The 14,290-nt window shown below is 44.2% G+C and overlaps 1 protein-coding gene across 10 annotated transcripts in view; it reads left to right on the forward strand.

The window, feature by feature from the left end:
- Nucleotides 1-14,290, forward strand: part of PHTF1 (putative homeodomain transcription factor 1) — a 32,604-nt gene that overhangs the window by 14,681 nt on the left and 3,633 nt on the right. Inside the window, exons 1-15 of one of the 10 annotated variants that reach the window (XM_072844792.1) lie at nucleotides 5,293-5,448; nucleotides 5,513-5,569; nucleotides 5,660-5,729; nucleotides 6,227-6,385; nucleotides 6,622-6,781; nucleotides 7,025-7,189; nucleotides 7,582-7,707; nucleotides 8,534-8,693; nucleotides 9,913-10,086; nucleotides 10,167-10,244; nucleotides 11,064-11,273; nucleotides 11,663-11,791; nucleotides 12,218-12,490; nucleotides 13,207-13,338; nucleotides 13,535-13,621. In XM_072844792.1, the coding sequence (XP_072700893.1) occupies nucleotides 5,404-5,448; nucleotides 5,513-5,569; nucleotides 5,660-5,729; nucleotides 6,227-6,385; nucleotides 6,622-6,781; nucleotides 7,025-7,189; nucleotides 7,582-7,707; nucleotides 8,534-8,693; nucleotides 9,913-10,086; nucleotides 10,167-10,244; nucleotides 11,064-11,273; nucleotides 11,663-11,791; nucleotides 12,218-12,490; nucleotides 13,207-13,338; nucleotides 13,535-13,621 (2,025 nt within the window). In that variant the 5' untranslated portion in view covers nucleotides 5,293-5,403. Of the gene's footprint in view, nucleotides 1-483; nucleotides 5,172-5,292; nucleotides 5,449-5,512; nucleotides 5,570-5,659; nucleotides 5,730-6,226; nucleotides 6,386-6,621; nucleotides 6,782-7,024; nucleotides 7,190-7,581; nucleotides 7,708-8,533; nucleotides 8,694-9,912; nucleotides 10,087-10,166; nucleotides 10,245-11,063; nucleotides 11,274-11,662; nucleotides 11,792-12,217; nucleotides 12,491-13,206; nucleotides 13,339-13,534; nucleotides 13,622-14,290 lie in introns of those variants that run through there. The other 9 variants (XM_072844788.1, XM_072844786.1, XM_072844787.1 and 6 more) reach the window with 9 other exon arrangements.

The following is a 14,290-nucleotide window of genomic DNA, read 5'->3' on the forward strand; positions in this document are numbered from 1 at the left end:
TGTTTCAGAATAGAATAGTTCAGTTAGGAGGGACCTACAGCGATCATCTAGTTGAACTGCTTTTCCTTTCCACCAAGCTGGGATGTATGCTGTGAGTCAGGATATGTGCACAGAAACAATTAGAAGTTGATTAAGAAGTAATGCACGCCTGTTTCTGCTTTTTCTAATATACTGATGTTGTCTCGGGATGTGAAGGCATGTAAACTCAGTCCTGTCAGCCAAAACAGTGCAGCCTCATGTCGAACCTTCTGTTTTCAGCTATAGCTGTAGAATGCTCTTAACTGTTCATTGTCCTCTCCCAAGATGTGCACGTTAGATGATAAATTATATTTTAAAAGTTGAATTCTCATTTACCTTTGAAGTTTTACCTGTTAAACAGCAACATTCTGATTTAGACATGAAGTACGTTGAAAATAGGTGGATACTGAATTGTTTACTCTAAACGGACTTTACCACTAACTTTACCATCTTTCCTTCTCTCAGTGTGTTCAATGGGTGGATGAAGCCAAACTAAACCAAATGAGACGGGAAGGCATTCGCTATGCTAGAATTCAGTTGTGTGACAATGACATCTACTTCATCCCTAGAAATGTCATTCATCAGTTCAAAACAGTGTCAGCAGTCTGCAGCTTAGCCTGGCACATAAGACTTAAACAGTACCACCCTGTGGGGGAGACTTCTCAAAATGCAGAAAGCAATTCAAGCTTGAACAGTAGTGTTGCTGGAAAGACAGAGTCAGAAGGTGAACCCCAGTGTGTGAGTGTAAAAACAGAGTCTGAAGAACGAGGTATAGAAATGCAGCTTACAACAGGGGTGCTCTCCTCCTCTGTTTCTTCAATATCAGGACTTGTGCAACCAGATCAGGTGGCCCAGCCCCTTCCAGGTTTTAAAATAGAGTCTGATCAGCAACACAATCCACAGGATCATGCAGGCTCTTCTGTGTGATATGTATATAATCAAACATTTTTTTAACAACTTTTTAAAATTTTGATGTGAAGTTATAGTTTTATAACTGGCTTATGTTTTATTGGAGAAATCTTGCCTATAATTCTATAAAGAAAGGTGACATTCCAAAATGTCAAGCATATCTTTTTTACACAGATTATGCAAAATTCAAGTTGTATTTTAACCCCTTAGTACAACCTGTAACAGTGGTCTACCACTTCTTTCTGTTTAAGTAAAGAGATATTGAATATCTCCTCGAAGTCAGAATGAAATTCCTCCAGGAACATAAAATGATTGAACTATGTTGGTCAGTGTTATTTCCCTACTTTTACTTTATCTCTAATCTTCACCAGAAAGTGATGCTTTTGTAGAAGACTTGCAAAGTGACTTTCCCATCTCATTTTAATTGCTTAAAAAAAAAAAGAGAAAGCACAGCACTTTTGATGATTTGTGAAACTTTAGTATGTCTGTTCTTGACATGTTGGTTTATATACAAGTTGGGTTTATATACAAGCTATAGAAGTTGATCTCTCTCTTACAGTTCCTGCAAAGGTGATCTGTAAAATTAACTGAAGAAAGTGATCCTGTTGAAATGCAATGACTTACTGACCTAACACTTTTCATAGTACTGCTTATGTTGTTTGGTGTGAGGGTTTTGCTTCCAAAATACATCTTCCCTGAACATGATTAATACTAGCGTCAAAATTAGAGAACCTATTGGTAGTCTTGTGGAGGAAACTGCTATCTTTGAGCACTTTAAGGCTTTAAAATACTAACCAACTCGGCAGCTTGTTTTGATCAGGTCGTAACGTGTCCAATGGAACCACGCTTCCCCTTGTACTGATGCACTTAATATATTAGCATTGAGTTGATAACTGACTTTCACAGTAAGGCTGTCCTTATTCTAGGAAGTTCTGTATTACTATTTCACAATAAAAAGTATTATGGCATTGGACTGCTGTTTCCATGTGTAGCTTCTGGGTGCCCAGGTACTGTGGAAAAATCAGTGGCACGTGCTAAATATGTAGAGTGTCAGCTATCAACAGTTTTTAAACGATCTTTCGATATTTCTGGATGTTAACGTGTAATCTGTATTTGACTTTCACTCACCCCACTTACTACTGCCCTTTCTAGTCATCAAAAGGAAAAGTCCTGTCCCTTTCTCCCTCTCCCTTCCCCCTCCCCACATTTAGAGTACAAGTTGGGTTTTGGTGCAACTTAAGCTGTCTCCAGATAACTTTGTTCTAATCCTCACTGGGGTAGGAAAGATTTGAAACACTATGTTAGACTAGACAAAAGCAAAGATGCTGTGTTAGTTCTGGATGCATCTTTTTAATATCAATTATTACTCTTCTCTTTATAAGGGTCTCTAAAATATGTTACTCTATTATAAATCTTTGTGCAATATTGTTTGTGTAGGCTTTTATATGCATATTAGCACCTCAGTGTAGAGGTCACTATTTTAAACTGATAGAAAAATAATCATCAGAAGATACTGCAGTGATTAGTTAGAACCTGTATTACTCCTTATGTGTATGTATGTATTGTCTTCGGTACAAAAATGAGGACTAGGAAATATTTCAATTTAAAACTAATTTACAGATTGAAGTGGTAGTGACTTGTTTAGTAATCTGTGTAAATAAGGTGTTAGAATGGAAAGCTTTTATGATGAAAAGTAATGTGACTCATGCAGGGGTGTAATTTAATCTTAGCAGAAATTCTAGATGACCCAGACCAGCTCATAAATGAGCCGTCTGTTCTCTGGTGGGTTTTTTCCACTTTTTATGTTGAGAGGAATTTCATAGCTTTAAGGGTTGTGCAAAGTAAAATTCCTCGCAGGCAATAGTGGTTTCAGTTCATCCTTCTCATTCAAAGATCGTATTACCCAAGGGTGTTCTTTCCTTCTTACGAAGTCTGCTAGTCTTCCAAGTGCCCATTTCACTTCTCACATGTGCTATTCTTTGGTCGTGTCAGTAGAGGTACATCAGTAAGGTGGCCGTTCTTTGACAGCCAGCACTGCGTACAATCACTCAGGAATTGACAAATCTGCAGATACCACAGTGAGTCTGCAAACATAACTTTAAAGGCAGAATAAACAGATTCAGAGCCCCCGGACGCCGACTTGTCTGTTTTGTCGTGGAAGTTGAAATAGAATTAAGAGGGAATCAATTTGGAAGGCCTCTGTACATTCTAATAGCGCGTTTTCAGATGGATAAAGGAGGAAGACCAGAGTGGCTCATGTTGCTTTCAAAGCTGTAGTGTTAGTGAAATCTGTGACTACAGCCTGAAATACCAGGAAAATGCTCTGACTTACTCTTTGGATGGAGGGACATGACCGATAGTATCATGCTCTCTTTATGTTCCGCTCAATTACTAACTTAATACCTAATGTCAGATTTAAATACAGAAATGTGTCTTCAAATGACTTGAATGTTGCTGATGCTGTTCTAGCATGCTTGGAAGATTGAGGAACTGAGGAGCAAACTTTATAAAAATCTATTACCTAAATACATTATCAGCTTTGGTACGCTTTAACCAAAATGACGTACTATGTTCAAACTCCACCTCAATTCCGGTTGGAAAGTACGAGAGGGATTGCTTATGCAGCCGATCGCTATACGGCCCTTGGTCCAAGATCCCTTCACCTGCACTGAAAACAACAGAGCAGAATCAGAACAATGCCTTGATGTGAAAGGTGCAAATGTGTTTCAGAACAAGACACGAAGAGTGCTGTTTTTTATAAGCTATAGCTGTTTAGAAATGAAGTAACGAGTTCAAGCCACTTAGTGTTTGCTGAGCAAAACAAATCTCTGGGTGGGTCCAAGTAAGTATCTCTCATGTTAAATAGCTGGCTGTTTGAATTTCTCTAAGATTTCATAAAACAGCCTATGTAATGAGAGAATCAAACTTTGGCATGTTTCATGGGTTGTTCTAATAGTTCTCAGTAGTACCCAGATAGATACCGAACAGTTCATAAATACGAATGCGCTGGTCAGTTGCTGTAAGTCCTCAGTTCTCCGTTTATGAGGATCTGCCCTGTGGTATGTGTCAGCTGGTAGCGAGAAAGCACCCCAGCTTTACGCTGGAGACACCTGCCAACTGACCAAGCGCTCTGTCCCTAAAGAGTGATCAGCTGTGAGATACGGCACTCGGGCTTAGGCTTCTATTTTAAATAAAGTGCTGTTGATTAAAAATGTCACTTGGGATAAAGGTGGGTAGCTTGGTTGTGCTAGAAGTGGACTAGCAAAATGGAACTTGAGGATGAGATACCAGTTAGCTTCCGTTTCCTCTCTCCTTTAGACATGCTACAAGTCATTCTGTGCAGATGCTTGACACGTTCTCTTCCAGGAAGGTGGGACACTTGGCGAAGTGTTCTCAGGGGATTTATAATCAGCATTTTTCACAGATATAGATCTTGCCATACAGAAAAAGGGCTCTCTACTGTACTCTGTCAGTTTTCCTGCATGTTACAGTTTAGTTCCCCTGGACAAGGCTAATTGTCAGAGCTTTTCCCAGAGGCGTGAGCTCAAGTCCTTAATCTGGCGCGGCCTGCCCTTTCCAGGTCTGGATCAGCTGAGTAGTAAACTCCGAAATTGCGGTTTCCGAGGAGTGCTGAGTGTCGGCAGCTCTGTACGTGCTTAAGGGGTGCGAGAAGAGGGGAACGCTTGTTTTCACTCCCAGAAAAGCGGCCTCTCTCCCCGAGAGCTCGCCCTGAGCGTTCTGGTGCTGCCGGGCGAGAAACCCCAGGGGCGCGGGGCAGCCCGGGGCGATGGCGCGGGGGCCGAGGAGGTGTCTGCGGGCACTCCGCGTACTTAGAGACAGGCATGTGCTTCTGATTTCTTTGTACAACATGTAAAGAGACTTCTGTATTGCTGTTTTTGTGATTTAATTTGGTTTTGATTGGCAGCTACGATTTTTTTCTGTGGTTTTTAATTTATCTAAGGTCTCTGCCTACAGAGGACGTGTACAATTGCCTGGAAGACTGTTTGCTTTGTGCGGCCTTAGTATATTTATTGACATTAGCAAGTGTTTCGAAGAGGTTTTACCACGAGCCGCGCGGGACGAAGCGCTCGAGCCCGTGTGTGACTCCTCGCGCCGCGCGTTCTGTCGGTAGCTGGCTGTACACAGTGTCAAACTGTTAAGCTATTTCTTTGTAAAATAGTCCAGCGGAATGCATAGAATTTTTTCCTGTAAAGTATTTTTTTAATAAACAAAGTCTGATTTTGTCCTTTACTGCCTGGCTGCTTCTTTCTGCTCCAGGGCCGCCGCGGCGGCGGTGGGCGGCCGGGGCGGAGCCGGCCTCGGCGCTCTCCTGGTGCTGCCTGGGCGGGGCGGGGCGGGGGCAGGCGGAGGCAGTCGAGCGCCGGGCTTGCGGCGGTCTCCAGGGTAACAGCGGCCGGGGCCGCGGCCGGGGCCAGGGCCGGGCCGCCCCGCGCTCCCTGCGCCCCGCGGCGCCCCATGGCCTCTCGCGACAGGGATGCCATTTCCTGGTACCAGAAGAAGGTGAGTGCGGCGCGGCGCGGGCGGGCGCGGGCCCGGCCGTGTCCTCAGCCTCCTCTCCTTCCAGATCGGGGCCTACGACCAGCAGATATGGGAGAAGTCCATCGAGCAGACCGAGATGAAGGTAACGGCGGCGGCCGGGCGCTCCCGCCGCCCTCGCAGCCCGGGCTCGGCTCCCGCCGCAGCTAACAGGCCTTTGTTCTCGGCTCCGTAGGGCTTCAAAAACAAGCCGAAGAAGAAGGGCCACATTCAGCCGGATCTGATCGATGTGGATTTAATCAGAGGTGAGCGGTCCCCCAGCGAGGTGCCGGCGTCCCCGCGCGGCCGCTACCCGAGGGCGGGGGGAGCGGCCCTCTCCGCGCCCGTGTGGCTTCCCGAGCCGTGGGGCGGCCGCCCGGAGCCCGAGCCACCGGCTGAGCTTGCCGCCGGCGGAGGGTGCCGGTGCTCGCTCGCCTTGGTGCAGAAGGAGCGAGGAAAACCTGAAGGCAGCGGCGGGAGGGATTCGGGGTGGGGCAGCGAAAGCAGCGCGAAGCGGTTGGTGAGAGCGGACCTGGGTGGGTCGGGAAGGGTCAGCAGCCGCTGCGCCGAGAGAGGACGAGGGGCTACTTTTAGAGGCGCCTGTTCGAGCTGCGTAGACTGGGCGAGCGCCTGAAGTTGGGCTGCTGTCACCCTTCTGACCCGCAGCCTTCTGGCAGGGTTTGGTCTTGGCCCAAGAGGAAGTCATGAGTAAGGAAATTCTCGTAATTCACAGTTAATGACTTGTTTTTCTTTTAATTCCAAGGCTCGACGTTTGCCAAAGCCAAGCCTGAAATTCCCTGGACATCGCTAACTCGGAAGGGAATTGTGAGAGTCGTATTTTTTCCGTTATTCAGCCAGTGGTGGATACAGGTTACTTCCCAGCGTATTTTTATGTGGCTCCTGGTGCTCTACGTTATGCAAGGTACGGGGTGGTAGCAGTCTGTGCCACAATCCTTTTCCTGCAAGGAATGTGATGTCATTTTGTTGTCCATAATCTAAAGCATAAGGATCCTGTCTGGAACGTACTTAGTGTAGGTTTCAAGATGTGCGGCACTAGTATTTGCAGAAATGATAAAACAGAGTGAAAGTAAATAGTTAAGGCGAAGAACTGGGCCATGCTCCCAATTTTTGCATTTGATACAATTTTCTCCTTTTCAGTCATAGCAGTTGTGTTGTATTTCATGATGCCTGTCGTGAATGTAAGTGAAGTCATGGGACCAATGTGCCTTATGTTACTGATGGGAACCGTTCACTGTCAAATAGTGTCCACCCAGATCAACAAACCTTCAGGAAACAACGGGCTCGGCAGGCGGAGGAGGTGAGCGGGGTAACGGGTTCATTTCTTGGCATCAAAGCATATGATGGATTGCTCATGGTAGAAGTTAACGGGTAAATACCTTCTCTTCCATTTTAATGTAAATATGTTATTTAACCATAAGTGTGAAAATGAGTATTTTTTGTCTTGCTTGTAATCGTTTCATAACCAAGACAAATGCTGCAAATTACCCAGGTCTGGTTTAGTTGTCAGCTGGGCCCTTTTCTGACGGAGCTTTTCATACAGTTTCTTTCTGCGGCCAGAGGAGGGCATTCTGCGCAGAAAGGCATCGCCGAGGTTTTGCAAACCAGCCTGGTGTCCTGCTTTGGCGGTAACTGCAGGGCATTGCTGGTGTGTGCGGAGGACAGGCGAATGGTGGCAGAGGTGCCTGTGGTGGATTCGTTGCTGGCGGTGTGTTTGTGCGTGTGGGAGGTGTTACGGTTCATCTAGTCGGTATTTAACCGTTAGGTGTCTGACTCTGTTTAAGCACTGATGTAGTATGTTTGAACACAGGATGGTGGATGTGGATAGTTTTGCCTCCGTTATATTTCTACAGTAAAGATTTTGTCCAGATTTTGTCTGTTGCATCCTGTACTAGTGATACACTGATGTCCTGGGGGTATATGCATAACTTCTGTTAATTCAAACAAAAATTATTTTATTTGGAAATAAGCATCCTGTCTGCATGACTTAAGAAAAATAAATAGCATCTAAAAGGCTGTTCAGATCTGATTCAGATCTTTTAAGAAAGACCTGGAAGTAGCTCGCTATGCAAATTTAATTCTCCTCTTTTTAAAAATCAGGAAGTTACGCAAATCTGTGGGTGTCGATGGGAACAGTTGGTCTTCTCCTGACAAAAACAGTAAAGAAGAGCAGTCTGAATCTGCATCCATTCTTAACCATTTATTTAGTATGCTTTTCCGAAGGAGGTATGTGATCTTCCCTGGGTTTGGTGTGTTTGTAATGACACTGTGAACAATTTGGTATCTGGAAAATGAAGACAGAATGTGTACTGCCACTGACATCCCCAAAGTCTGCCAGCTAGTTTCTTTCGAACTAAAAGCACTCTTGGTATTATAGGAGGCTGATTCCTCATGAATTTTTAGGATGTCCTTATTAGGAGATCGTACCCTGTCTCACACTACAGCTAAAACCGAGCGTTAGGCGAGTTGAAGAAAGTGGTGGAGCTTATTTTTATTTATCAGATAAGTGACGTTTCTTGAATGTGTATGCTCAAATTATATTCCTGTTTTACCTGATTTCAGAAGCAACTGTACCTTGTAGTTTAAGTTGCTTGAATAGTCATCCCACTTTACCACCTTACTTTTTCTAAAAGCAACTCGAGGAAAAGGAGGATAGATTGTCTGGGATAATATTTGGTTGTCTTCTGCTGTTTTCTCAGGTGAGTTTCTTGATGAGTTTTCAACTGACAGGTCCTTTCTCTCGATGAGGACTTCTTGTCTTCTGCATTGCTCTTATTTTTTTCAAAATAGTAATAAGAAAAACATTCCCTCTTGGTTTAGAAGTTTTAAGAGACTATTAAAGTCACAAAAGAACTATCCAGTGGGAGTGAAGCAGATCTAAGTCTCTTCAACAGAATCAGGATGCAAAGAGACTGTCAGCAGAAGACAATTTTGTATTTCCTTAGCTGTATTGTTTAATGTTGTACCTGTGCGGCAAGTGAAAGAGACCATGATGTTTTCCTCGAAGAGTTTTCTCTGACATAAAAGCATTTAATTATATTTTCTCTCATAGGATTAGAAGAGTAAAGTTGGTAGCTGAGAAAGGGACTGAGACAGAAAACGGTGTGACTGCTGTGAATAATGGCATTAAGCACAGACATGCCAGATCTGAACACAGGCTGTTGCACTTCAGAGAGAAAAATAAACTTTCCGATGGGGAAAAGAGCCATCAGGTACTGGCAGGAAAGATCCATTTGAAGTCGGAAATTTCAGTGTATTCTGTATGTGCCCAAAAGTTTGTTGGTACTTAATGGTATGGTTTGATCTAATACAAGATACTCCCTTCTTCTAATCTTTGCTTGCATATAGGAAACCTGAAAACCCTTTCTACTTCTCGACTGAACAGCTGACGTGGTGCTAATACTTTACTGTCCGCATCTTTTCATCTGTTACAATAGTCAAGTATGTCAAACACAGACAATCTGGAAAATGTTTTACCAAGGTGCTTGTTTAGTTGTAGAGACTTCTGATCACAAGATGTTTAGTTAAGGAAGACTGCTGATAATGATTAAAAATAAATAAATTAGCAATTTTCGAAAGCAGTTTTGTAAAATAATTTGCCTTGCAAACAGTTCCCCACAATATCCTGTCAGGGCGAGGCAGGAAAATAAAGACTGAAACATCCCTTGGGGAGAGAGAAAGACAGAGTTAAAGCATTGTGACCTCTGTTGAAGTCTCTAAAACATAAAGTGGAGTTACTTTTTGTACTTTTTAAAGTGGAGTTACTTTTTGTACTTTTTAAAGTGGAGTTACTTTTTGTACTTTTTAAAGTGGAGTTACTTTTTGTACTTTTTAAAGTGGAGTTACTTTTTGTACTTTTTAAAGTGGAGTTACTTTTGTGGAGTTACTTTTGAGGCTCCTCTGGGTCAGTAAGGTGTTAACTCCCACATGAAGAACTTAGATTAGAATCTGTGCAGAACGCAGTGGTACTGTGCCATCCCAACTCCTCCATCTCTAGGCATTTGGAGAGGAGCAGAGCTAGGTGTAGGGGGACACATCTCATGAGTTCAGGTCTGCTAGCCGCTGGCTTGTAGATACATCTGTTCTCCTGGGCTTAAGGTTGCTGGTAAGACATAGCCAAGAGCTGCCGCTGCCTCTTCCCGCCCTTGCCCCAAATCCAGCTCCACCCCACCCAAGATTCCCTCTCATTCCCTCTGGGGCAAGGCAAGGGCAGGGGTGGGGGGTTAAAATTTGTGATATCTCTGTGATGCCAAGTTGGATTCTGTTTCTGCATGTTCTGTGGAGATCATCTTCTGCTGGCTTTTGCAGGTAATGAGAGATTACTGCGTATACCAGGGCAGCAGCAGCACTGGCTTTCAACCTTTGGTTTGATGCAATTCAGGTTGGTCCTTTTTTGGTGCCTTAGTCTTATTTTGACTGCTGTATTTCTAGGATGACTGTGCCAACAGAGGTGGTGTTTCCGATGAGCTTTCGAGTGAGGAGGATGCTGAAGCAATGGCACAAAGGATCTTGTTACGCCAGGATGTAGAAGGGGCTTCCAGTGACAATAGCTATGAAGAGAAGAAAAAGAGGCCTCTCGTTTCCTTGAGCCAGGCTGTCTCACAGGTACTCGTGTTCAATTTATGCCATTTTCCACATGATTTTTTGCTATGGATAATGAGCTGGTTTTCCTTTGGTTTTGGCAGGTCAAGCAAGCCCTTAAAGGTGCCAGAGACTCTGATAGTGTCGTGGAATCTGAACTGGAATCCACATTATATAGTCAGGTATGGTCATAAATTCAAGAGACAGAGCTTTACCAAGCCTGGCCAGTGCAGGGACATCCTCCCCGTTAGAACAGACCATTATTAACTGATAGTGCTTCAACATCTTCAGGTATAAGGCGTGGCCTTCCTCCCTGCTTGTTTGCAGCTTTGTAAACATTGTTCGCAATTGTGAGTATACTGCTTTGCTTAACAAGAACAAAACCAACCGACCAAAAAATCGCTCTATTGGCAGCATAGTATGGTCCAAGCTGCCCCTAATAGCTCCGATAGTGTTGAATCACTACAATTGCTCTTGTGGTTTGGGAGGCAGCACTGTAGCTTTTATGCTAATCAATTTTGATTTGAAAATGAAGACATAAATCTGTTCTGTGATATATACTCATTCACTTCACTACTTTGTTTATCTTCCCCTCTACCACTCCCCCACCTGAAAATAAAATAGAAATAGAAATAAAATATATGAATATCAAACTATAAATATAAACATCTAGAAATAAATATAAAATGTAAATGAAATCTTAAAAGAGATAATGCAAAAGCCAGAAAACTTTTGCATTAGAATGAGTAAGTCAATTTTTATTTTGGAAAGCTGGGAATAGAGGTGGGGAACTAATGCTGTCTGTGTGACTTCCTGCGTAGAAATGCTGGTTGCAAAAACCGTCACTGAGTAATAGTGCCCTTAGCAGCTTGCGTCAGGTGGGTGCGACTGGGGCTTCTCGACTGCCCCGGGAAGCTGGTTTAGCCGATTGCGGGGGAGGAGGAGGTGGTTCTGCAGACTGCTGTGGGGCTGTGCTGTGTACATTTTGCTCATCTTCAAAGGACTTGAGGTCCTGCATTAGTATGGGGTCCCGGAGCTGTAGTGTGACCCGGAGAGACTCGGAAAGTACTCGCCATGACTCCGAGACAGAAGATATGCTTTGGGATGATCTGCTTCACGGGCCAGAGTGTCGCTCGTCCTGCACCAGCGACAGTGAGGAAGTGACTGTGAGAGGTACCAGGCGGGATGTGAAGGAAGATGTTTTCCAGCAGGTTTGTTCATTTGTATCCGGTAGCTGAGAATACTATGAAAGATCCCCCACACACCCCCCTTCGTCCCCCTTTTCCCCCGTCTGCCCAAATAATATGAAAGACCCATCTGAGTGCTGTTGGTATAATGTGGGCAACCTAATGCTGGATGAGCCCGTTCTGTCAACTGTGCTAATCACACAGAAGTCTGGAATGGTCTAAATGTTATCAGTGATCAACTCCCTCCTCTCCCTGGTATTATCTGGACCACTGCTAATCCCAAAACAAAGTATTTCACCCAAAGACACATTTGGAATCCCCCTCCCAATCTAAATACTTTCTAGGAAAAGGCATTTTTTATTAGTGGGACAGAAATAGATTATATGCCTTTTGCATTCTTTTCTCTTTTATAGAACCATTTGTTTTGGCTGCAGAATACAAGTCCAGCATCTGCAAAAGTGAGCGCACTGATCTGGGAAGGGAATGACTGTAAGAAGGTGGACATGTCTGTGCTGGAGATCAGTGGGATTATCATGAGCAGGGTAAGAGGGCTGTTGGGCATTGCAACCTCTCTCCCTCATGCTTTAAAAAACAACCACCAGAAAACCTGCAAATAGCTATACATGCAGATATGAAGTGCAGCATAAGACTGGTCCCTCCTCAACTCCAAATACACTTGTCCCAAATGTTCTTACTTAAAAATTGCATAAACCAGAATTTAGGCGGTCCTGTTGAAGACTAATGAGTGCCGTTATTGCTGGCTGTGTCTCTGCAGTGTGCTGAAGGTGGTAGTTTTATTGACTGATTGTTGTTGGTTTTGGACTGAAATGGGTGGAATTCTTTTAGGCTATGTCCTTTGAAGGGAAGGGGAACCGAATGCTTGATTGAATTAATGCTGCCACAACAGCATGCCTTTTCCTTGATGTAAAAACCCAGATAATCATCCTGGTTTTGTTCCTGCTTGCCAGGTTAATGCCTACCAGCAAGGAGTGGGTTATCAAATGCTGGGAAACATCATCACCATTGGATTAGCATTCCTACCGTTCCTCTACAGACTCTTCCGCGCAGATAACCTGGAGCAGCTGTGCTCCGTTTCTTTGAAGGAGCTTTTGCACATCTTTTGTGGAGCACCTGCTAGCACCCCTGTCATTGTTCTGTCTGCGATCAACTTCCTTGAAAGGCTTTGCTTAACCTGGATGTTTTTCTTCATGATGTGTGTTGCTGAGAGAACGTACAAACAGGTAGGTTTGAATGTACCGTTGCCTGTCATGAACCCTGGGGCAGGTGTTCTGCAAAAACCACGCTGCCTATCGCTGAAGACACTGGCAAGACAAGCATGTCTCAGCAAGCTCAAGCATCAAAGCTGGTAAGATGTCCAAGAAGTTTAGGTAGGGGGGTCCGGTAAGACTCCTGTTGATCAGTCACAAACTGATCCCGCCTATACCCTTCCTGCCCCCTGCACACCCCCTCTTACCTGGCCCCCTGCCCCCAAGGGAAGAATAACCTTTTAACACCTTGAAATGGCACTCTGCATGGAAGCGAACGCTTCAACATGGAGCCGTTTGTTTGTGAAGAAGAAAAAGCCTACTTAGTTGGCCTGTTCTAAGATGGAGCATTAGACAGTTGGCTGCATCGCATGCAGCTCCCTCACGACCGTGGGCAGTGGCTTTGTCAAAGTGGCTGTAATGTTGCATGGTAGGCAGGCTGATGTTATTTACTGTTTTAGCGAGAGCTTTGTGGCCAATTGTGCATAGCAGCGGCAGTTCCACCTCTGCCATACACACAATGACTCCCGTTATTTGCCCGAGAGGTTGTGCACCAAGGTCCCCGTTAGGCTTCCCCAGTGTGCCGCAAGGCTAACCTTTTCTGCCAGGCACCACTAAGCGATCCCAAGCAATCTTTTTTGGTTTAGACTAATTTATGTTTGTGTGTGTATGTGTTTGTTTTTAATTTGCAGAGGTTTTTGTTTGCCAAGCTTTTTAGTCACATTACATCTGCTCGGAAAGCCAGGAAATATGAAATTCCTCACTTTAGACTCAAGAAGGTAGAAAACATTAAGATCTGGTTATCCCTTCGTTCCTATCTGAAGGTGAGTTCTGATCCAAGATGGGTGCATTTGATTGTTACACATCTCTAGGTACATGTACTTCACCTCGTTGCTGTCTGGCACGCTGGACAGCATTGCTTGAAGCATTAAACTATTATTACAGCTGTTGGTGGCGAGCCCCGACTTCACAGCTCTGCATCCAAACCTTAGACCTGACTCAGTGTCTTTGTTTCTGCAGAGGCGAGGCCCTCAGCGATCTGTGGATGTTGTCGTATCGTCAGTCTTTTTACTGGCTCTTTCAATTGCTTTTATATGCTGTGCCCAGGTGAGATTTTAACTTTTTTTTAAAAAAGAAGTAGGGGGGAAAAACCCCAAACTACTGGAGGCTTTTCTTTTGCCAGCCAACAAAGTGCTTGAACTGTAGGAGTTTGTCTCCAAAGTAATATGGAGGGTTTTGCTTTTTTTAAAAGCTTTGTAATGTTTCGTTGGTAATAGATGTTCATTCTCTATGTTTGCAGAGGAAGGTCTGGGTTTTTATAATCATTAGAAAAATTTCAGGACATAGGCTTTTGTGCACAGAGGAAAGGACTCTGCCCAAGTACCTCAAGTGTTCACAGGACATTTTATTTAAGAGGACTGACTGCAGCACCCTCTTTAACCACTGTTGTTGAAAAGCAGGTCAATAACTATTACTTACACCTTTTAAACCTTCTGTTTCGTAAGCAGTGTTAATGCTGGAGCTGTTGTCTTGGTTTGTTTTTGGCAAGAGATTCGTTACAGTGTTCAGGCAAGTTCTTGATACCATGAAGACGCAGTTGTGGTAGCAGTAAGGTCGATGATTACGACCGATGATACTGCCTCTCACTGCTGTGATGGCTTTCCTACGCCACAGGTTTCTGGAGGAAGTAATGAAATCCCAGTCCTGCTGTACTAGACCTGATGAGTGCATACTGGGAAATGGCTGTGGTGGTCTAAGGCTGCCAGTGGGACAAGA

Source organism: Ciconia boyciana, chromosome 23 (genome assembly GCF_034638445.1).
Source record: "Ciconia boyciana chromosome 23, ASM3463844v1, whole genome shotgun sequence".
In the NCBI taxonomy this organism is placed as follows: Eukaryota; Metazoa; Chordata; class Aves; order Ciconiiformes; family Ciconiidae; genus Ciconia; species Ciconia boyciana.